Source organism: Grammomys surdaster, unplaced genomic scaffold, assembly GCF_004785775.1.
Source record: "Grammomys surdaster isolate TR1022 unplaced genomic scaffold, NIH_TR_1.0 203, whole genome shotgun sequence".
Taxonomy (NCBI): Eukaryota; Metazoa; Chordata; class Mammalia; order Rodentia; family Muridae; genus Grammomys; species Grammomys surdaster.
The window spans coordinates 3,478,654-3,503,114 of record NW_021604648.1 but is presented as its reverse complement, the minus strand read 5'-3'; the positions used below and the strand labels follow the sequence as shown (position 1 = coordinate 3,503,114).

Here is a 24,461-nt window from a genome sequence, read left to right as displayed (position 1 = left end):
TCGTCCCTAGAGGGGCTTGATATTTTTATTATGGCTACTCTCAGTAAACTCAGCAAGCTGTCCTGCGGTCTTTGCCAAGTTGTTTGTGGTCTCTGCTGAGCTGTTTTAATTTTTACCCTTACAATAGTTTTATCAAACTGGACAGACTTTCAGTGCTTTCATTTTCTTCAAAAACCTGTTTCCCTCCTCTTCATAGATTCTTATTCTAGTTATGTGGATTTTTTAGAGACTAGTAATATCCAATTTTAACTTATTTAAATTTATTTGTTTCAAAATAATTTTTATGCTATATACATTAGTTTCTTTCTTTCTTTTTTCTTTTTCTTTCTTTATTTCTTTTGTTTGTGGAGGAGTGAAGACAGGGTTTCTCTATGTAGTTCTGGCTGTATTAAAGTTTGCTCTATAGACCAGGCTGGCCTAGAACTCACAGAGATCCACCTACCTCTGGCTCCTGAGTGCTGAGATTAAAGATGTACGCTAGCCTCTTATTGATATGTAAAACAGTTTTATACATATATTATTTCACAATTTGAAGTTAGGTCTTCCACTTAGAGTCTTACCAGCTTTGAGTGACAGTTGGAGCTACAACCTCATGTGAAGCAGAGGGTACACGTCTAAGTTTGATAGCTGTTATCAGATTTCAGTTCCTTAGCCAGGCAGTGGTGGCACACACCTTTAATCCCAGCATTTGGGAGGCAGAGGCATGCATATCTCTATGAGTTTAAGGTCAATCTGGTCTACAGAGTGAGTTCCAGGACAGCCAGGGCTACACAGAGAAACCTTGTCTCAAAAACCAAATAAAAAGGAGTTTAGTTTCTTATGGTTACAGGACTGTATAAGACAGTTTTCTTGGCAGTTTTCTTTGATCTCCTGGAGGTCCCATTCAGGTTCTAGCTTCATAGCCCATGTCAGCTTCCATGCTCAAAGGCAAGACGAGGGAATTTCTCTCCAGTCTGTTATCTTATACACTGTAAAGTACTCATGGGAAAAGCTTTACCACTAGTTTTACATACAACAGAACAAAGGCAGGGTGTGTGTGCTGTATCCTATTGTATAATATAGGCCTCACGACACTCAAATGAAAGGGATATGCATTCAAAGTTGGGAAACTTGGAAGGTATCGTAGAAGTCTCTCCTACGTTAAAACTCTGCTATCCTTTTTTTTGCCTTTCTTTTTTAATTTTAATTTTAATTTTTTAAATGTTAATCAAAGGCTTTATATGTTTGGTAATGCTCAATAACAAGATGCCCATACAATCAGAAATGTAACCCAATACCCAACCTAGATATACCCACTATCTTTGACTGGTGGAGACACATGAACATCTGCCTCTATGTTAAAACTCTGATATTCTTGTCATTTGTAATATCTTACTAGGTAATTTTTACCACTGACATTTTCAAATATATGTTTTACATCTACAAGTTGTATTTTATCGGATGTAGGGGTCATCTACAAGTTGTATTTTAGCGGATGTAGGGCACAGGTATGATACATAAATACAATTAGGAACATAGTAAGTACTAAGTAGACAACTCACCGGTCATGTCTCTCCTTCCCCTGTGTGGGTCCCTGGGATCAAACTCAGGTCATCAGGCTTGACATCCTGTGACTTTACCTCCTGAGCCATCGTGTGTGTGTGTGTGTGTGTGACATGATTTTATTTAAATATCTGAAATATTGAGGTACAGTAGCACACACCTGTAATCCCAGCACTTGGGAGGTGGAGGCAGCAGAATCAGGATTTCAAGCTCATCCTCAGCTACATAGTAAATTCAAAGTCAGCCTAAGTATGTGGACCACTGTCTCAAAACAACAACAAAAGCTAAACATAGTTGCAGTGTTTTTTCCTCTTTGTTTTCTGGCTGTCTCACCTGTTAGTTTGCATCCTTTTATATTAACTGATGCTTTTGGAAACAGAGGATATTTTCCCACTTCCTGTGTCTGATACTGTCATTCTCACCCTGCTCTCCACCCTCAGCAGCCTGAGAGGGAAGACAAAATGGGGGTGGCTGGGGGTAATGGGAACCTCAAGCGACAGGTGAGTGCAGGAGAAACAGACTTCTCAGAAGACTGGCTTCATTGAGCAGCATGTTTAATTAGGGGGTGGGGTGGGGGACAAGGGCTATTTAAACCTTTAGGGAGTGAGTAGAGGCTTTTAGGGTGAGCATACATCATTGGCTGGGCTGAGGCGCTGGGAATGCCTTACTTGCATGAAGAGGAATTCCTGTAACCTGTAACCTGGCCACCATACTGCCTGACTACCTCAAGGAGAGCAGAGGTGGAGGTCAAAAGGTTTTGTACCAGGACTTGCAGGCCCGGAGCAGGAGAGGAATCGCCCCTCATTCCTACCACTCTCGAGATGAGATTTCCAGGGTTGGACATGCCTCAACCCCACTTCTGCTCCAGACTGGCTCTTCCCAATACCTCAGCCTCACACACTAGCTATTGATATATTTGCAGGTTCATTTCAAAGTAATTTTTAAAGGTTTTTGTGTGATGTATCAGTTTTAGAAAAAGAATGTAGTGAGAACTATAGCAGCCTTTTAAAAAAAAATCTAAAACACCTAGATTTGAAAAAGTGACAAAAATTCTCGTATCTGCTTCTGAATTTTCCATCTCTTACAGTCGCACCTGTGGTGTGGCCGCTGAAAGCGCTGCTATATGTGAGGTCCGTGTAAACAAAATGGCAAATAGCGTTAGTATTATTACAAAAGTTGTTTTGATTTAAGCGACTCCCCTCCTTATAAAAAGGGCTTCCAGAGACCCCAAAGGACAAATTGAGAACTGTTAACCAAAATTTTCATACTTATTGGTATTCTTTATTACTGATTATTACAGCAGGGTGTTATCTCTTTAATAATGTTATATTGTAAGGGCCGATGTCAGCTCAGAGCTCCCAAGACCAAGTTCTCGGCACAAAGGAGATTTGTTTGTCCTACAGGGATAAAGAGCAGAGAATAAGAAACAAAGAGAGGACTGGGCAGAAGAGGAAAGGAGCAAGGGAGAGGGGACAGGAGTTTTGTCCCAGAGATGGGGACAAAGGACTGCCTCCGGATAGAGAGGAGACAGACATGGCCCATAGGAAAATGGCTGTTTATAAAGGTACAACTGGAAACCTCGTGTTGGGATGAGATTTTTTTATTTTAATTGTGCATGTTAATTAGGGCAGCCAAAGTGGGCTTTTGATTGCTGGACTTGAATACCTTCATAGCTGGACTTTGGAAGCCAACATCAGGAGGAGGAAGTGACCAAATATGGGAGTAGACTTTGGCGGTAGCTTTAAGAATGTAATCTCACGGTTTTTAGCAAGGCAGAGGGGATGGGGAGAAGGGTAAGGCCTGCCAGAGCCGTGCGTGCCGTGCGTGCTGTGCGTGCCGTGCGTGCAATGCGCCTTTCATTGCCATCTTTTTGGTTTATTATTATGTCGCTGGGTGTTGGGTAAGTGGACTTCTTTGTCTCTGGCTGCTTCCTGATGACATTGGGACATTGTTGTTAGGGGTCCAAGGAAGCTGGGTTTCTGGTGAAGGCCAGGAAGATCAGTCAGTTTCACTTTGCTGTGCCATAGGGAAGTGTAGTGGTGAGCCAAAGAAACAGCTGGAGCTGGAGCTGGAGTCATTCCAACAATCTGTAGCTGATTTGAAATCATTTGGGACAGATGGACTGGGGGCAGGGGTGAAGTTTAAGAATTTAGAGAATTTTTTTCTCTTCGATGTATATTTGAAACTTTTAGGTTCCTAAGTCCTGGTAGTTAGGAAGAGGAATCCCAAGACCATGGAAAGGGGAAGAGATGCCACCACAGGAAAAGGCAGTAGGCAGGAAAACTTGGTTCAGGAGTGCTTATCTGGAGTCTTGAGAGTTCTTCAGAAGAGCCAGGAGAATTTAGATTGGCTATATAAGGATAATTGGGAAACAACTATTATTTGAAAGTAGGTTTGGCTGTGTTGGGGAGAATACAATTTGAGAGTCTTTTGTTACATCAGAGTAGTCTTTCCTGGGACATTTACGTAGATTTTGAAATTTGAAATTAAGATATTTTAAGAGTGTAGACAAATCGGGTGGTTCTTGGCAAACTGAGATGGAGGAGCTGTAACAGATTTGAGGGGCTGGTGGGGAAAGGTTGAGAGAACTTGGCTTTGGTTCCCAAAGTGGGACTTAGATGGTTAGGGGACAAGCAATCAATGGTGAAGGTGGGGCATAGCCACTGGGAATTAGCAATTGTCTTTCTGATGACGGAGGCACCAGTCTAATATAGCTGTCTGACGGGAACCATCTGGCAGCTGTATAAGACAGTGTAGGCAGAAGTAGCTGAAAGGGCCTTCCTGTGTATGAGAGGAAAGGGACAGGGGATCTTTGAGAGCTTTTGCCAGGAGTGAAGAGGAGGACGGATAAGAAGTGTGACTGGGTTACAAAGTGAGACATTGTCTCAAACAAATAAACAAATCTGTGACTCTAATTGATAGTATATTTATTTTCTATTTAAGCTGATTTATAAGCAAAGGTTATGAGGCATGAACTCTGAGCAAAGGCTGGTCCTTTCCTTCTGAGACCTTCCATGGTATGCTAGAGACTTACAGTAGATCCATAAGCTTCATCTCCATGCTGAGCTGTAGGATCATAATAAAGCTTGTATAGTCTAGAGAGAGAAGAAAGCTTAGAGGAAAGAACTCGAACAGTTGAGAAGATAATGCTGAGATGAACTTGGATGTCATACATGACTGGCAGGGATTGGAGAGAAGTGACATTTGAGGAATCCGTATTTGTGTCTTTTCTATCCTACAGATATTGAAAAATCTGAGATTCAAAGAGCTTCACACTTACCTAACAAGCCTACTGCCCGAATAGGGAGAAGTCCATGGACTCCAACAGTCCACTATGGAAGCTCAACCAGGAAAGAAAAGAAACCCCCCCACACAGATCAATTTGTCAAAGTCCCCAAGAAGAAACCAGTGCCATTGAAGAACAAGGTTAAACCACTAACTCAGGACTTTCAACACACCAAAATATCCACCAAGGAAGCTTCCTTACAAACCCCATGGCCCACCTTGGAGGATGAATCAGCGGGACCCTTCACAGAGGACTCCCATACCAAAACCCAACAAAAGACTCCCATGTCGGACTCTTCTGAAGAAAGCTCTGGATCATTACATTCCATCATTTCCGATATCTCCTATAACATGCCTTTAAGGAGGAAATAGCCATGTTCCCCCCCTTTTTTTCTGTTCTCTAAGTGTGGTGATGGTATTGTGTGGTCAAGAAGGCTCACAGCAAGACCACTGAGGCTTCCAGGAGCAGGTCTCTGGCCCGGCTCCTCTACGGGATGCACTTCAGGAGACAGGCCAGGGAAAACAGTGGTACACAGTCATGGACCTGGAGCTGGTTGCTCTCTGGGTTTGCAGAGCTGTCTCATCTGATGCTTCTGTTGTTCTTCCTGCTGAAGGAGTGTTTAGTCATGTCAGCGTATAATAAAGGCAACCTCTCAGGAAGCCAATGTGTTGTTTGCCCCTCTGTGGTCACCTAGGCTGAAAAGACTGTGGGATGGTGCAGCAGTGACATTTTTCTAAGTCAGGGAAGGAGACATAGACAGAGCTCTCATCCCACCCTCGGTTTCTGATCTGTGTGCAGTGGGTTGCTCCCTAATGCCTGGGATTCCTGGTGGGCATAAGCAGTGGCCCTCAGCCTTGAGTGAATTTTAGGACTGTATCCCTGTCACCATAGCAGCTCAAAGAAGACAGACTCAGGATCCAGGAAGTACAATGGTTAAAAAAGTAAAAATAAAAGATATACCATTAATCAGACCTATGCATAAGCTCTAGAGTCTGTCACTAAAAATACATGTTGACATTTCTCTCAGAGAAGAGTCAATCTATAACAAGAATCAAAATAAATATAAATATTTGTAATTGCAGATATTTAATTCTTCAAGGTTAAAGACAGAATATGATGAACTAAATAAACTTACTCAGACAGTAAGAGTTCTTCGAATTCAGGAAAGAAAGTTATTTCGCAATTAGAAGAAATCTGAGACCTAGGGCTGTAATGTGTTGATAGAGCACTCACCATGTGCGTGAGTCTCTAGGGTCCCTCTCAGTGCACAAGAAGGGAGGGTGGCAAAATAATAACATTCGGTTGTGAAAGATAGGTTGTCTGTTTGTTTTAATCTTAAGATAGGGTTTTGCTAAGTTGTCAAGATTGGCCACACTTGAAATCCTCCTGCCTCAACTTCCTGGGGTTATAGGGCTGCATTGCCATTCCAGGCTATAACAACAGTCTTAAATATTGCTCTCTCTCTCACTCTCTCTCTATCTATCTCTCTCTCTCCCTCCCTCCCTCCTTCCCTCCCTTCCTCCCTCTGTGTGTGTGTGTGTGTGTGTGTGTGTGTGTGTGTGTGTGTATACACTTGCATGCATATGCTTGTAGAGGCCAAAAGATAACACTGGCCACCAGTTCTCAGAAGCTGTCTTCCTTGTCTCTCAGTGGCCAGGAACTCATCAATCAGGCTAAGCTAGCTGGGCAGCAAGCCCAAGAATCCCTCCCCAGGTCTAGAGGAGAATGAGCCTCCACCCGCCACACCTGGCTTTTACTCCTTCCTTCCTTCCTTCCTTCCTTCCTTCCTTCCTTCCTTCCTTCCTTTTTTTAAAAAAAATATATTATTTTTATTTATGTGTGTGTATGGAAGGAGTGTGTGCATGTGAGTACTGGTGGCAGCCAGAAGCATCAGATCCCTTGGAGCTAGAGTTAAGAGGCTGCCTGATATGCTTGCTGGGAATTGAACTCTAGTCCTCTGGAGTGATCTTAGCCAAGGAGCCATTACCAGTTCAACACAGCAGGTTTTGTTTTTAATACACTCTGAGATAGAACTCAGGTCTGCATGCTTCCAAAGCAAGCACTTTACCAATGGAACCATTATTCCAACCCTTATATTTACTTATTGCTTAAAAATTGTGATAAATGACCAGACAGGTGATGCACAACTGAAACCCAGCACTCCAGAATCAGAGACGGGGACTGTGAATTGGAAGACATCCTGGAGTACTTACTGAGTTTCTGCCTCAAATAAATAAATAAATGTTATAATAAAATACATATAACAAGGTTCATTATTTTAACCATCTTTAGGTATAGTACTGGGACATTAAGTGCATTCACATAGCAATAAATTATCACAGTTCATATCCAAAACTTTTTAACTTGCACTGAATGGGCTATAAACAGATAAACAGACTGAGACCAAAAACCAACTAGAAGAGCTCTTGAGGGAAGTCTCTTTTTGAGCTCTGTCTGAGCAATGACTTTTTAACTATGACATCAAGAATACTAATATCAAAACTGAGAATAGAGAAGTGGTTCTGTGTCAGACTAAAGAGCATTAAAGTGTAGACAACTTGTGCCCTAGGAAGAGCAGCTGTTTGTTGTACTGCTAGTAAGAGGTTTATAGCCACAGTTGTTGTTTTTTTTTTTTAAAGAAACTCAACTCAGTAGCAAGAAAGAGCTGATTTAAAAACAAAATACCCAGACAGACATTTCTCGAAAGAAGACATATTGCCAACTGACTGACCTAAGCAAAGATGGTCAGCATCCCTATCACTAGAGAAATGCAAATGAAACTCTCAATGTGACACTGCCTCACACATCTCAGAATAACTTGACACATGGAGAATCACTTGGACCAGGAGTGTCAATGAGGGATTGTCTAGATTAGGTTGGCCTATGAGATGGCTTTGATCACATTAGTAGAGATGGGAAGGCCCGTCCGGTGTAAGCAGCATCATTCCCTGGGCATAGGGATCCTGATAACGTAAGAGGAGAAAACAAACTGAACACTAGTATGTATGTATTAATTCACGGTTTGTTCTTGCCTATGATGTAATGTGGCTAGCTACTTCAGATTCCTACTGCCTTGACTTCTCAAAATGATGGATGTTAACCTGGGATTGCCAGGCAGAAACAAAACATTAACAACATCCCAACAACAGGAAATTAAATTAAGATAATGACTACTATAGACAGAAGAAAAATAGCAAGAAGGCAAAGAGGTGGAAAGGGGAAAACCCTGTGCAACGTTGATATGGATATAATACAGCCAGTACAGAAAGAGGTTTGGATGTTCCTCAGAAAACCAGAACTGCCACTTGCTTCAGCAAGCCTGCCACTGGCCAGATCTTCAAAGAAAGTGAGATCAGCAGAGTGGAACAGTCTATATTCCCCTGTCCAGAACAGCACTACTCACTAACAAAGACATGGAGTGACCTAAATGCCTGTCCATGGATGAATAAGATGTTCGCACAGTGGAAGATCATTCAGTGCTAGAGAAAACTAACCTGGCCATCCAAGACGGCGTGGATAAGCTTGAGGATGGCACACAAAGTGAGATAAACCAGACCCAGAAGGACATGGCCTGACCTGGCCTGGAAAATCTAAAAGTCAGCAGTGTGTGATTGTTAGGCGTCTGGAGGTGGGAGGCAGGAATCAAAGAGACAAAGTTACACTGAAATTGGAATAGACAGCAGTGTGACTCTAGTTAGCAATATTGTAGACTTGCAGTTTGAAAAGAGTATGTCTTAAGGGTTCTCATAATACACACACACACACACACACACACACACACACACACACACACACACACAATCAGAAGCATCATTTACATGTTTGTTTTGTTGAAACTGGGTCTCATGTAGTTCAGGCTCACCTCAAATTTTCTATGTAGCTGAGGCTACCCTTAAACTTCTTATTCCACAGCCTCCATTGCCCAAGTGCTTGGATTAGAGGTTTGTGCAACAATTCCTAGCTCCTGTAAGTTAATCACCTTAACTGTGGTGATTATGCCACATTGTGTAAATACATAACAAATGAAGTTGAATGCCTTGAATTTGTACACTTTTTATGTCCCCATCTTATCTTGGTCCCTGGTAATTGCCATTTATTTGTATCTCTGATGAATTTTATTACTTTTAAGTGTTTTAAATGTATTAAATACCATAGTATTTTCCTTCTGAGACTGGCTTGTTTCACTCAGCACAGTATCTACAAGTTCATCCATATTGTGTTAGAAGTTGCCCACGGAAGCCAGAAGAAGACATCAGATCCCCTAGAACTGGAGTTACAGATACTTGTAAGCCATGATGTGCATGCTGGGAATTGAACCCAGGTCCTCAGGAAGAGTAGCCAAAGCTCTGAACCAGTGAGCTATCTCTCCAGCCCCCTAGTTCTTAATTTTTTTTTGTAAGAAACAAGCTGTCGTTGCCTTTAAATTGGATTTGGACCTAGTAACAACCTTAGGTCATATACTCTTTATTTGGTGAGTTTATCAGAATATGCTTCAGTGTTCTGCATTGGATGATACTATGAAAGAAATTTCAGCTACTAAATAAGTTGATATTTCTGCCAGCCTAAAAAGAAAAAGAGTGTAATAACATAATTGAAAATGACCCGGAGGGCTGGGGAGATGGCTCAGTTGGTGAAGTGATTACTGAACAAACATAAGGTTACATATGTAGCCATAGCACTAGGGACATAGAGACAGGAAATCCCTGGGGCTTACAGGAGACACCAGGTCCTCATAAGAGACTCTATCTCAAAAACTGAGGTAGAAGATAGCTAGGAACATAGCTCAGCTGTAGAGCACTTTCCTGCCATGTGAGGTCTTAAGTTCAACTTCTGGCACTGAAAAAGACTGCAATTCCCAAGAAATAACACCCGAGTGGACTTCTGACCCCTGTGCATATGTGGATACACACGAATATTTTACAAGTAATTCATTGCTGATATTTCTTGGTTTTATCTCCTTTGTGTCAGTGTCACTTTCTAATGCTTAGTCCCTAGATTCAGATCCTTATGCATTTCCAACGAGATGTTTGAAAGAAAACTCAAATAGCTCCTGCTCTTCCATTCCAGAACCTTCTTTATCTATGTCTTTCCTGATAATGGCAATTCTATTTTTTACTTGAGCCCCAATCCCTAATTCCCAGGGATTTTGATTCCTCGCTCTTGTACACTCCACATCCAGTCCATTGGTGAATTCTGTCGCTTGTATTGTGTTACACAGTATCTAATTATACCTATATCCAGCTGTTTCTCATCTTGCTTACCACCCCATGGACCAGGAGCCATTGCTGTCATTGAAGTCTTCATGGCCCTTTTACTCCTCTCTTCCCACTTCCACCCATGTCCAGCCCTCCCTTCCCTCCTCACATCAGTGTTACTTACAGCATAGCAGCCACAGTGACTTGATCCAGTTAAAATCCAGCCACAATCACTTCTGTCTTTGTTCACAACTTCCAGCCACACACCTTCCCACCAGCATTTGCAATGCTCCTTCCCCAGTGCATCTTCACTTGCTGCTCACAGGCTGGATTCATCTGCCTTGGCTGTTCAAACATGTTCACTCTGTCACCTCCTTTACAATTATTTTGTCTCAGATAACATCTGAGAAAGGTCTATCCTGTTGGCCTTATTTAAAGTTAATCACATGCTTAGTTTTACTCTCATCCTGATCCATCGTTTTTCAGCAATATTTATCTGACCCTCACATTTTGTAACTGGTCTTTTCTTTTTTCTTTTTTCTTTTGTAACATTTTAACTGCATGCAGTATTAAAGTCAGTCTAGGTTGAGGAACTAGCAACACAATAGATGCAAATAGTCAAGGAACAAGCAAGACAATAAACACAAATAGTCAAAGAACAAGCAAGGCAATAAACAAAGTCCCATGATCACTCCCGTGATCACTGTTTCTAAGGGCTTATCAGGATAACCAAAATATCTGAGCCAACTTCCCTATCCTAGTCCAAAGTCATTTTCATGCCTAAAGCCTACTTCTTTGTTCTAGCCTAAGATTTAGATTCCTGCCTGAAATTACTTCTTTGTTCTAGCCTAATGTCAGATTCCTGTCTGAAGCCCATTTCCTTGTCATTGGCCAATGTCAGATTCTTGCCAAGGAGCCCCAAAAGCTCTCTATATCTCCCCCTTTTTTATTTCACAAACAAGACTGAGTCTGTCTTAGGTCATTCTGACAATAATGCTTTTGTTACCCATCGTGGAATATGCATTATCCAAAGCAATGCCTTATGTCTTAGGTTGTGTGCAGAATCTTACCCAGCCTTAGCTTGCCAGCCTGTTAAATTAATAACTCTATCTGGGGATCCATTTTCAGTCTCAGGCCGTGTACTTTGGCTGCCAACATGTTGACGTTGTTAAACACAAGCTTTAACATGATGAGCAGGAATAAAAATATTCCCAGGACAAAAAGGGCTAGCATGATCAAGCTATATATGCCATTCTTGAAGCTTAACCAAAATGGAAATACTGACCCTGGGCCATGGATAATTTTATCAGCAGAATCTGCCACATCAAAGCTCAGCAGAGCAGCATTCTTGAAATTCATAATCGCACTATGCAAAGTTAAAACATCCAGAGAAGTGTTAGAATTATTCCAAATACCCTGCAAGTGTCTTTAAACTTTTTCCTAATTATGATGACTATCATTGTAAATTTTAGAAGTAACACAAATCCATGGGTATTTGGCATGACACTCTAGATGGCTCCTTACTCTTAAACTCTGACCTCCTTCCAATAATTTGAATAGGATAAAGAGCATCATCAATTTGTTGTCCCAAACACCTATCTAAATCCTCCTGTGTACTCAACACATTAGTAACATTTTTTTTTTTTGCTAAATGATTAGCAAAAGTAGCTGTCTTAATTTCTTGTGTCAAAGCAATTGCAGAAGCAATGGTGCTAGCTATTAATGTAATTAAAGCTGTTATACCATCAATAATCAAGCCCACTACCCTCTTGCTTCTGCTTAAAGCCTGACTTACTTCTTCCAGTACTTGCAAGGTTTTTTTTTTTTTTTTAGAAAACCAAGGTTCTGTGATACTCAGGGCAATAAAACAAAAGCTGGTTGATAGACCCCGACTAACACAATTAGAAAGTGTACAATCAATACAGCTTACATTAAATACTGTAGAAGAAACAAAAGTAATTTTAACATGACAACTAAAAGAGACTTACCACATGCACTAACACTGGTTTGAAATCCAGATCCTGTCCCAATTTTATCTCTTGCTAGCATAACATCATAGAGAACTGCAGCTAACTTCCAAATATGTCTCTGAAAATGTCCAGAACCAGCTTTCCAAATGAAGACTGTTATTTCCAATATTGGATTGATTTCTAGACCAGTCCATGATTGAATCCAAATAACTGGTCACATTAAAAAAAATACAAGAGTCATTACAACTTATCTTTTTGATTCTCTGTTTCACAAGGTCTAAAATCTTGAGGCAAGGCAGCTTGTCCAATCTGGGATATAGGCAAGCAAAGGTGGGTCAGAAACATATGTCCAATGCAGCTTCCCAGTCACTATTGTCAGGGCACTCAGCAAGCTCACAGGTCAGCATCATTCTTTGTCCTGGCCTTAGCATGTCTCACCAATCACTCTGGCAGCCACCATGCTCCTTCAGCATCCTATGATCCTGGGTGTGTTAGAGATCCTGGGAGTCCAGCTTCCTTTTGGTGTTGTGGGATTGAGTGCAGAACTGGTGCTCAAGGTTTGCTCAGGGAACCAGCGCAGACCAGAAGGACTTTTTAAAATTTTTATTATTGCGTGTGTGTGCATGATGAGGGCGCACACTGTGGCATGTAAGTAGAAGTCATGTGACAATTTCCTGGAGTCACTTCTCTCCTTCCATCTTTACATGCTGTGGTGGTTTGAATGAGAAGGTTGCACAGGGATTCATTTGCTCATATGCTTGAATACCTGGTCTCCAGTTGGTGGAACTGTTTGGGAAGGATTAGGTGGTGTTGCCTTGTAGTGGTTGGAGTCGAACTGAGGTTTCAGAGAAACTTGAGCCAGTCCCAGTGCATCTCTCTGCCTCCTACTTGCAGTTTGAGATGTGGTGTCTCAGCTGTCCCTGCCACCATGCCTTTGCTCCACCATCATGTACTCTAACACTCTGAAACTGTAAGCTCATCAATGCTTCCTTTTATAAGTTGCCTTGGTCATGGTATTTTGTCACAGCAACAGAATCCCAACTAAGACATTAGGGTCTCGGTATCCAACTGAATGCAGCAGGCCTGATGGCAAGCTCCTTACCTGCAGGGCCATCTCACCAGGCCACCATTGCTAGTCCCTTTCTCCCCCTATGGGGATGTAAGCTCCACAGTAGAAGAGATGTTTACTGTTGTTTCCTTGTGTGTTTCAGCACCCAAAACAATGCCTTGCATATAGATGAAACTAAAAGGAATTTTTTGAAATGGTTAAGACCATATGTCCCACTGGCTGGCCTTGAACTTGCTCTGCAGCCTAAGCTCTTGGTTAAACTCACAACTATCCTGCCTCAGCTTCCTGAGTGCTCAGATTATAAGAATATACCACCATATCCACCCTTAATATTAATAACAAATATTTTAAACAAACTCCAATAATGATGTTTAGAAAAAATAAACACTTTCCTGCTGAATAATTGACACGTAGTAAACTAACTATTTGAGACACAGTAATGAATTTTGAACTAGGTATGTACTTGTAAAACCTCTACCACAACCAAGAAAACCAACAATTCTCCTGCCTCAGCTTTCCCATGCTGGAATTACAGCTTTCAGACACAAGAAAGCTGAGGCAGGAGAAATGCTACCAGTTTGAGGCTAAGAAGGACTACATAGCAAGACCCTAACTCAAGAAACAAACAGGTGAAGTAACCATACGTGTAATTCCAAAACATGGGACGAAGAGGCTTAAGGACCAGTGTTTAAGGTCATCTTCAGCTGCACAATGAGTTCACACCAGCCTGAGCTTCACTGAGACCCTGTGCCCTCCACAAGGAAGAACAGTTTCCTTATATTTTTCTGTAATTGCTTCTTCTTGCCTAATTATGATTCTTATTATGGCAGGGTCAGGAGACAGTGAAACCTTTAAGTGCCGAACTCATTGTGCAGCTGAAGATGACCTTAAACACTGGTCCTCAACATTATTAAAATGTAGAATCCAGGTTTCTGGTATTTTAGTAATGTTCACTTTCACAGTGCATAAATGTAGTGCAAGCATACCATGTTATGTTTGAGGATTGAAAAATACCAAAATCCATGGGTGCTGCTGTCTGGTGTAGAATATCTTAGTTAGTATTTGCAAATAGCTCCTCACATCCTCTCATGTTCTTTAAATAATCTCTGCACTCCTTGTAATGCCAAACATAGTGTGGGTAGGATGTGGATAAACAGTAGTCATGCTGTGTTGCTTAAGGAGAAAGGGAAAGAAATCTAAGAAGTCTGCGTGTTGAGCACAGGCACAGTGTTTGTAGTCAGTTGTCCACTGTATCTGTCTATCTAATGTAGTTTATCTAGTGGAAACTGGAGTTGTGGAACATGAAGACATTGAAGGCTGAACATGTGTCTCTTCCTTAGACTTTCTGAAATTCTTTTTAACAAGGCTTTGTGATTTGTACATTTTTTTTAACTAGAAGATTTGTCTCTAAATACATTTTATGCCACCAAAGATGGTATTTTAAAATTGTAATTTCCAGTTGATTGTTGAGTATCTAGAATGCAGCTGGATTTTCATATATTGCCCTCATATTCTGAAATCTTACAAAGTTCATTCATTAGTTCTAGTGAGGTTTTTAAATTTTTTTCATATTCTACATTTTTTATTACTTTTATTTTTTTTTTTACAGTCTACTTGTTGCCACCCTCCCTATCTGCCTTCCCACAGTTCCTCATCCCATTCTTCTTCCCCCGTCTCCAAGAGAATGTTTTCTATGCCCCCGCCAGGCCTGCCCACTCCCTGGGGTCTCAAGTCTCTTGAGGGTTAGGTACATCTTCTCCCACTGAGGCCAGACCAGGCACCCAGGCACTTCTCTGCTCTGTGCTCTCTCTCTCTCTCTCTCTCTCTCTCTCTCTCTCTCTCTCTCTCTCTCTCTCTCTCTGTGTTTGTTTGTGTGTGTGTGTGTGTGTGTGTGTGTGTGTGTGTGTGTGTGTGTTGGAGGGGCAATCGTCCCTGCTAGCATATGCTGCCTCGTTGGTGGCTTAGTGTCTGAGAGGTCTCTGAGTTTCAGGTTTGTTGAAACTGTCTTCCTATGAGTTCACCCTCCTCCTCAGCTTCTTCCAGCTCTTCCCAAATTCAGCCTAAGGGGTCTCCAAGTTAAGTCCAATGGTTGGGTGTAAGTATCTGCTTCTGTCTCATTCAGCTGCTTGTTGGGCCTCTCAGAGGGCAGCCATGCTAGGGTCCTGTCTGTAAGCACATCGTGACATCAGTAATAGTGTCAGGCTTTGGAGCCTCCTCTTGAGCTGGATCCCAAGTTGGGCCAGTCACAGGACCACCTTTCCCTCAGTCTCTTCTCCATGTCTATCCCTACAGTTCTTTTAGACAGGAACAATTCTAGGTCAGAGTTTTTCACTGTGGGATGGCAACCCCATCCCTCCACTTGATGTCCTGTCTTTCTACTGGAGGTGAACGCTACAAGTTCCCTTTCCCCACTGTAGGGCATTTCATCTAAGGCCTCTCCTTTTGAGTTCTGAGAGTCTCTCACCTCCCAGGTCTCTGGTACATTCTAGAGGGTCCTCCCCCCTATCCCTCAGCTCAAGGTTTCATATTTCCATTCATTCTGCTGGCTCTCAGGGCTTCTCTCCTGTCTTCCCTCTCTCATATCCTATCGTATTCTCTTCCCCCCCCTTCTCCCTCCCACCTAGGTCCTTCCCTTCCTCTGCCTCCCTTCTGCTCGTTAACCTTCTTGAGTTCTGTGAATTGTGTCCTAGGTATTTTATGCTATTTTGTCTAATATCCACTTATTAGTGAGTACATACCATACATATCCTTTGGGGTCTGAGTTACCTCACTCAGGATGATATTTTCTAGTTCCATACATTTGCTTATAAAACTCATGATGTCCTCATTCTTAATAGCTGAATAGTATTCCATTGTGTAAATGAACCACACTTTCTGCATCCATTCTTCTGTTGTGGGACATCTGGGTTGTTTCCAGCTTCTGGCTATCATAGATAAGGCCGCTATGAACATAGTGGAACACATGTTCCTGTGGCATGGTAGGGTGTCTTTTGGGTATATGCCCAAGAGTGGTATAGCTGGGTCTTCAGGTAGATCTATTTCCAATTTTCTGAGGAATCTCCAAATAGTTTCCTACATATGTGATCATTCCTTCTGTAAAATGTCACTTCCTCCTATCTGGATGCCTTTGATTTTTTAGTCTTGCCTTATCACATTGGCTAGAATTACAAGTAATTTGTGAGTGATGAGAGTGTGTCCATGCCAATAGAAAAGCATTTGACATGATATTACCTGGAGTTTTCCCATAAATACCCCTTATTGGGTTGTACCAAAGTTTCGTTCTGGGACTAGTGTGTTGAAAAGCATTTAGGAACATGCTTTGGACTTTCCATCACTTCTTCTGCAGCTCCTGACTGACTGTGTGGGTGTCTTTGAACACATTCATTACCAGTGTTGACATGACCTGGTTCCTTGGAGCCCACTGCACTTCTCTAGGGTTGTGTGTCTGTTTTCATGAGCAATATTGTTTTTGTATTTTTATTGTAATTTCTTTGTTTTAATATCTCAGTGGTGTCAGTTGCTTAGAATGTACTCTGCTCGTCTGTGAAGCTATCTGTTCCTGTTGATTTTTCATAATAAAGTAATGGACTTATTTCTTCAGTAGTTTGTATCTTTCAAAGGAGTTTTAAAAATCTACTCCAAAAACTCAGATCTATTAGCACAGTATGTTTTAGTCCCCCTTTTCATATTTACATATTCTGAGTTCTTCTATTATTTAATTTCATTTAATTTTTGACACAGAGCCTTGTGTGTAGCCCAAGATGGACTCAAACTCACAATCCTCCTGCATCTGCTTCCTGAGTGCTAGGATTAGAGTCATTTGCCACTGTGCTCAGTTCCTATTCTCTTTTAATATCTGTCTTATCTATTTTGATTTTCCCTCTGAAATATTGGTATGTTATGCCCTTTTGTTTTTTTGCTTATCAGCCTAACTAGAGAGTTATCCGTTTTTTGGTCCTTCAAAGACTCAGCTTTGGGTTTTGGTTTTTCTCTTGTTGTCATTATTTCCTTTCTCCTGAATTAGGTTTGATTGGCTCCTTATTTCCTCCAGCCTTCTTAAATACTGCTTCTGCTATCCCCATGGTCACGTGATATTGTTATTATAGTTTGAATGTGAGCATCCTTCTAAAATCCCCACATGAGAACCGAATACCCAATGTGGTTGTAGTCAGAAGTGAGTATTTGGGGGAAGAGATTGAACATGAACACTCCCCCCTCTTTGGACGGTTTGATGCTCTTATAAAAGAAGCTGAATATAATGTCCTAATGCATTTTTGTCTTTCTCTTCCCCTGCCTCTGCGAATATACAGATTTACTTCATTCGGAGAATATAACAGACATAACAGAAAATACAGATGTGTCTCAGCAGAAGTCAGAGGTGGCCCCTTAGTCTGTCAGTTTAGCCCTTGAAAGTACGCTAGGTAAGCTGCCCCTTTTTATAAATTCCCTAACCTGTGAGATTCTCTTATAGCCTTGGGAAGAGATAGCGACTACTGTGGATTCATTTTCATACATTTCAACATACTTTTCTAATTTCCTGTACTTTAATAAAACACTAAAAATACATCACATTTGAGCTTATTTACCACGTGTGTGTGTTGGGTATGAGCGTGCACGCCCCACGGCATGCCTGTGTGTGCACATGTGTGTGTTGGGTATGAGTGTGCATGCCCCACGTCATGCCTGTGGCATCCAGGAGACAACCCATGGAGGCTGGTTCTCTTCTTCCCTCTTCTGTGTTCTGGGGGTTGAACTGAGGCTGTCAGAGTTGGCTAATGTAATAAGGTGGCCCATACAAGTTCTTATTCACACTTCAGGCAGCTGAAGTATTTAGTTCTTTGGAATTCTTCAACCTTTTCAGGTCTTGTGCCTACTCTGGGGAACTATAAGGTTATCACACTGCTATACTTCCCCAGTGGAAGAGCACAGACTACACCATGCTTCCTACCCACTGGAGTTCTTGCTGCACAGGACAACCTTGAGACTTTGCCCCTCCACATCCATGAAACATCCAAACAATCTTATGCTGCAGCTCTGCAAACTCAACTCTGTAGCCACAGGAGGCATTTGGACAGCTCAGAGAAGTCCTCAGCAAACAGCCACATGGCACCTTCTGCTGCCCTGAAGGCAATGAGATAACCCAGGCCTGAAAGGCCCTGTCCTCCAGAGTCACCACAAGATAACCAAGCAGACCTTCCTGAATGGTATGTGCAACACTCCTTCCCCTTTGAGGAGCAGCTGAGAATCCTGTTCTCAACTCTGTCTGTTGTTGCCTGTGCAGGTTAGCATGGGAAAGCAGAAGGTCAGCTTATGGAGCCTTGGATACTAATATCCTGCCTAAGGGAGCCGCATCTAAGCTAGCACTACAATCTAACATCTTCATCCCAGGCTGAGATGTCCCATGTCTTTGCTAATGTGGATTACAGCCAAGGAAGGAACAAAGGCACTGAGCCAAAGTATTCACAATAGACTAATCAACAAGGCCCATTTTCTACAGATGCCACAATTATAGACCAGATTTGGTAGCACACAGCTATAAACCCAGTATTCAGGAGGCAGGAACAGGATGATTGCAACAAATTTTGGAATAGTCTGGTCTATACAGCAAGTCCTATGTCAACCAGTGCTATATAATGAAACACTGTCTCAAAAAAGAAAAGTCACTGTCTAATCTTGATAAAGGTAGTTATTGGCCGATCATATTCTTTCTTATAAGAATATAAAAAGGATGATAAAAACAGCACTGTAATTCCTGAAGAGGAGCAGAGTAACACTCTAGCAACAGACCCCAGAGGAAAAACAGATTATCTAAAAATAAAGTGAGCTAAAAGAAATTTAGATACTTAGTGATAACTACAAGAAGACAGTTCATAGCATGAATGAAAGAGTCATCAGGGAGATACATCATTTAAAAAGAACAAGTAAGAAATATTGGATCTAAATAACTCAAAAAATAAAGTTTAAGACATGGTAAAGAACTTCAATATAATTGATCAGATAGAAGAAAGAATTTCTGAGATTAAAGTCCTGAAATAGTTTCAAAATGGAGAACACTTTATGAATCTATGAGATAGCATTTTATAAGCAAACATGTATATATTATAGATATGTATATAAATGTGTATATATTCAGAAAAGGAGATGAGAGAAGGCATAGAAAAATCTTTCTCTTTGGACTAGAGAGATGACCAACAGTTAAGAGCACTTGCTACTCTTGCAGAGGGTCTGTGGCTCGTGACCATCTATAACTCCAGTCAGGGGATTCAGTGTCTTCTTCTGGCCTCAGCTAGCACCACGCACACACATGGCGTGAATACATACATTCAGGTAGTCATGTGCATGAAATCAAAGTTAAAACATTTTTAAAGAAAGAAGTGAAAAATTTCTTCAGTAAAACAGTTGCTGGAATTACGTGAAAGCTTCCACCAGGCCCAAGAAATTCAAAGGACACCTTAATAATTTTGACCAAAACCAAACGGTCTGATTTGTATTGTAGTCAAACTTCCAAAGGAACAAGACAGAAACAAAAACAAACAAACAAACAAGCAAACAAAAAACCAAAACACCTCTAAAAACAGTAAAAGAAAAGCATTAGTATCTTAGAAGGTTAACAGACTTCTCAACAGAAACATTGAAGGTTGGCAGAAAATGCTGTCTTAGAGTTTCTATTGCAGTGAAGATACATAGTGACCACAACATTTCTCATAAAGGAACATTTGCTTGAGGTTGATTTACAGTTTCAAAGGCTCAGTCCACTATTGTCATGGCAGGAGACATGGCATCCTACAGGCAGACATGGGTCTGGAGAAGAAACTAAGAGTCCTGCAACCTGATTAGCAGACAGCAGGAAGTGAACTGAGATACCCATCCTCTGACAAGGCCATATCTCCCTATAATGCCGCTTCCATGAACCTATGGGGGCCAATTTCTTTCAAATCACCACAATGACATGTGTTCAGAGACCAAAAGGAAAAAAATAGCATGGACAACAAAATGTGCTTCAGAAGTGAAGGAGAAAGACTTCCGATACAACTAAAACCTGAAGGTGTTCGTCATTGCTAGACCAGCCTTACAAGAAATGGGAACAGAAATACAACAGAAGCAAGAGGATAACAACCATCACAAAAAGTACAAACCTCAGCCAGGCAGTGGCGTCACATGCTTTTAACCCCAGCAGTCAGGAGGCAGAGGCAGGAGGATCTCTGAGTTTGAGGCCCTCCTGTTCTACAGAGTGAGTTCCAGGACAGCCAGGGCTACACAGAGAAACCCTGTCTCAAAAAACAAAACAAGACAAACAAATACAACCCCAAACAAGAGGAAAGTACAGAATTCAGCAGTGGAGTAGATGAACAAAGGAGAAAGGAAATCAAATCCCACAAATACAGAAACCCATCAGAGCACAAAGACAAACAAGAGGAAAAATGATATACACAACAACCAGAAACGACAGAAAGGTGTCTTTAATTTTCAGTGATGACATTGAATGCAAAAAGATTAAAGTCTCAATTTAAAGGATAAAGGCTGGCTAAATCAATTTTTTAAAAACTATTTTATTGTGTTTTGTGTTTGAATGCTTTGCTCTGTAGGTTCTCCCGTGTATATATGTAAGCCATGCATTCTGTGGCTGGATGGAGTACACTATGAACGTTAATTAAGTCAATAACAAAACTTTTATTACTTTGGGTAAATAGTATAATTCTTAAATCTATTTGGTATAATATTAATAGAAATCCTGACTTTTCTCTAGTGTTGGTATGACCTACCTTTTAAAAGTATTTACCTCTATTTATATTTTTAATATCTAAAATGAGTGTGTCTTGCAGGAAACATATAGTTGGGATAGCCTTCTCTCCTTGAAGGTCCTATAATCCCTCACTAAAGTTCCCCCAAGGAATTCCCATTCTGGTGGGGGAAGCGTTCAGTTTTGACGGGTAGATTGAAAGAGGATACCACCCTGAAGCCCAGGCTGGCCTCCAGCTTGCAATCCTCCCTAAGTGCTGGGAATTTAGGAGCAGGACATCACAGCTGATCACTTGAAGACAATGTTAGTCACTGCCTACTCAATACCCTTGGATCACACAATGACTTTTGTGTGTCTGGATGAACTGGAGAGTTATCTGTAAGGTTTGCATAAAACTGTGCAGCGACTGAAAGTTTAGAGTAAGCCAGTGGTGGGTTGGAATCAGTGCTAACATACTAGCCATGACTGTGAGCTCACCATATAGCAAACAAATATCTGGAGAGCGACAGTTGAGAAATCTGTTTATGTTTTCTCTCCCCTACAGAATTTCAGGAAAAAGGGCCGACAACAGAAAACTCATAGGAAAACTCTGGCCAGATTCCAGCCTTCTGAGATATTCAAACTCTCTCCATTTCACAAGTCCTGAAAGAAGAAGCTCTCAAACCACCAGATTTCCTCCAGCAAGAGCATTGTTCTCTTAGGACTTGCCAAGAAGAATATCAAGCCACCAGTATCTCCCCAAGGGAATTATTAGTGCCATGCCACCAGTAACCCCTAAGAGAATACTATATCTCAAGGGTTCCCCCAAAATCACAATGCTCTGTTAGGGCTTCCAAAAGGAACCTTGAACCACCAAAATGTCCTATGAGGGGTGTGAGATTGCTAATGCTCCCCTCAACAGTACCATGTCTCCTAAGGGGAATATCAAACAACCAGTGTTCCTATAGAGAACATCAAACCTCCAAGTTCCCACTTAGGGGATCACTAGGTATACACCTGACTGAACAACACTATGACCCCTGTATAACTATATGGCATATTTCTCCTCAATTATGTCTTCCTTTTCCCACTGGAGAAATTTTAGCCTCGCCTTGCCCTCTTCTCCTCCTCTCTTCTCTAAGTGTGGTGATGGTAGGGTGTGGTCAAGAAGGCTCACAGCAAGACCACTGAGGCTTCCAGGAGCAGTTCTCTGGCCCGGCTCCTCTATGGGATGCACTTCAGGAGACAGGCCAGGGAAAACAGTGGTACACAGTCATGGACCTGGAGCTGGTTGCTCTCTGGGTTTGCAGAGCTGTCTCATCTTATGCTTCTGTTGTTCTTCCTGCTGAAGGAGTGTTTAGTCATGTCAGCGTATAATAAAGGAAACCTCTCAGGAAGCCAGTGTGCTGTCTGCCCCTCTATGGTCACCTAGGCTGATGAAAACTGTGGGATGGTTGCTCCCTAATGCCTGAGGTTTACAATTCATGATTCCATTTCACTCAATAAATAGCCTTTGGCCTTGCCAGGAAAATAGAACTCAGAACAATCAGTTGGCTCCCCCTGTTTGGGAGCCCAGTGTTAGCAATAGCAAGTTGAGTTCTATGATGTTTCTTTCATCCATTGTGCTGGGCCAGCCAGCATCGGTCAGACAGACCTCTGAGTGGGGAGTGAGGATTGACAATAGGAAAAGCAGAAAGAAGACACAGAGATAGATTCAGGAATATTCCAGTGAATACTGCAGTTCTGAGTTTATTTCTCAATAGCATTTTTATATCCTACAGTGCAGTGGGAAGCAAAATCACGAGCTAGCAGAAACAGTGGCTGACATACATAGGATATCTGTTCCCATCTGGAGGCTTTTCTGTTCCTTCTACCAAGGTTAATAGAGCATTCAGCCCCTTGCCTTGACCCTCAAAGTATCTTCTCGTATCCTCCCATGTGTCAGCAGGCCAGGAAATCTGTCTGCCCGCAGAACATCCCACCAGGCCAGCAACCCCTGACCTGTTTTAACTCTGCTTAGTAGGGAAAAGTGGCTCCCAACAATCCATTCACCCTCCCCCTGGACCTCACCCTTCCCCTCAGCATGAAGATATAGAGAAAACTATAGCATCATTTCTCCATGGTCCACATTTATCTAGTTGACTGTGGACCCATGTGAGTGTTACAGGACAGGGCATTTCCCGCCTTCTCAAGAGCCAAGGCATTCATTCCATAGAATGAGGCTGCTGGGTCTGGACTCTCCACTGGTATACACACCAGCTGCCCTCTCCTACATGTGCACTGCAGTGGTCAGGGTCAGCACCCGCTGGGGTGGTTAGGCATAGAGATGTGGCAGCCTGGGTGCTTAGTGTGAAGCCTCAGGGAGATGCTGATAGAAGTTCCAGACATTACCAGCTCAAGGGATTCTCAATGCTCACACCAGTAGCTACTTGCTCCAGCCACCATCCTGTCTGAAGCCCCTGCCCCAGATCTACCCAGTCACCCCCAGACTCATTCTGGTCACAAAGCACCATCTCTGGATGTTAGCATTTCACCCAAGGAAGTATTATCATTCTTGGGTATGTCTTGATAAACCAAGAACAAGCTTCTGGCAAGATGTGAGGGCTACTCTGCCTCCATTGGACCTAGTTAAGAGCCAGAAAGCAATCCATCCTCTATACCCCCTACACACACACACACACACACACACACACACACACACACACAGGCACACATATACACACATACACACACAGGTACAAATACACACAGGCACACATACACACATACACACACACACAGGCACACACACATGGGCCTTGCCCTCTCTGGCCAGTGGCAATCATTTTCCCCAACCCCTCCGTCCCAAGTGGTCTTTTAAGACTCAAAGAAACCTTGGCTTAAGCATGCCAAACCCCAAATGTAAAGCAGCTTGGTCAGGCAGGTGGAAGAAGTAGTTTCATAGGCTACCCCCTACAGGTTTGTACCCAAACCCCACATTGTCTCCCCTAGCAAAGATCACCATGAGACCAGAAGATAAGACACATGCTTTATGCCCTCAGGTGGTCAGGGAGATTTTAGCAGGGACCCAGGACATAACTGAATCAGGAGGCTTTGTCCAGACTCGGGAGGGAGTCTAGGGGGCTTCCTGGATCAGGTGATACTGACAGAGTCCTCCAGAGAGTCCTCAGTGGTAGTGCTTATGATAGGGGCCAGTGCTGAGGACCCTGAACCCAGTCCCTTGGGTTTCAGAGTATCAGTTCAATGCACAAATAATTTGGTTGTTCCAAGTATGGAGAGCTAAGTTTTCCTTGATTCCTCTCTCCCATCCGTATACAGAAAGCTTGATGGAACTGATCTGAAGCAGGAGAGGTGATCAAGGAACAAGGCTCTTACACCAGGAGGGCCACAACCAAGTAGGGTGACAGCAAACCCAGATGCCATAGGTGGATGCAGAAAAGTCCGGACCTCGTGGCAGGCAGGTCAGATGGCCAGCAGATATGGTCAGCCCAGCCTCCCTGCCTGGATGGCCAAGGCCTGAGCCAGCGTCTCCTCTGCTGTTCACCTCCCACTCCTGGAGTTTCTCTGTTTGCTCATGGCTGTGAGCATCTGGCTGATGTAGGAAGTCAGAAGATCATCCATTTTGTATCCCTGAAACCAGGGGTAGGGAAATAAGCAGAGCCCACAGTGGAACACACAA

The 24,461-nt window shown here is 42.3% G+C and overlaps 2 protein-coding genes across 5 annotated transcripts in view; one reads left to right on the top strand and one right to left on the bottom strand.

The window, feature by feature from the left end:
- Nucleotides 1-17,452, top strand: part of Gdpd4 (glycerophosphodiester phosphodiesterase domain containing 4) — an 88,596-nt gene extending 71,144 nt beyond the window's left edge. Inside the window, exon 16 of the mRNA XM_028770751.1 lies at nt 17,373-17,452. Within this exon, the coding sequence (XP_028626584.1) occupies nt 17,373-17,452 (80 nt within the window). The remainder of the gene's footprint in view (nt 1-17,372) is intronic.
- A 6,341-nt stretch (nt 17,453-23,793) lies between these two features.
- Nucleotides 23,794-24,461, bottom strand: part of Myo7a (myosin VIIA) — a 72,476-nt gene continuing 71,808 nt past the window's right edge. For all 4 annotated transcript variants that reach the window (XM_028770634.1, XM_028770636.1, XM_028770637.1 and 1 more), the window contains one exon: nt 23,794-24,412. In XM_028770634.1, coding sequence (XP_028626467.1) covers nt 24,323-24,412 — 90 coding nt within the window. In that variant the 3' untranslated portion in view covers nt 23,794-24,322. The remainder of the gene's footprint in view (nt 24,413-24,461) is intronic.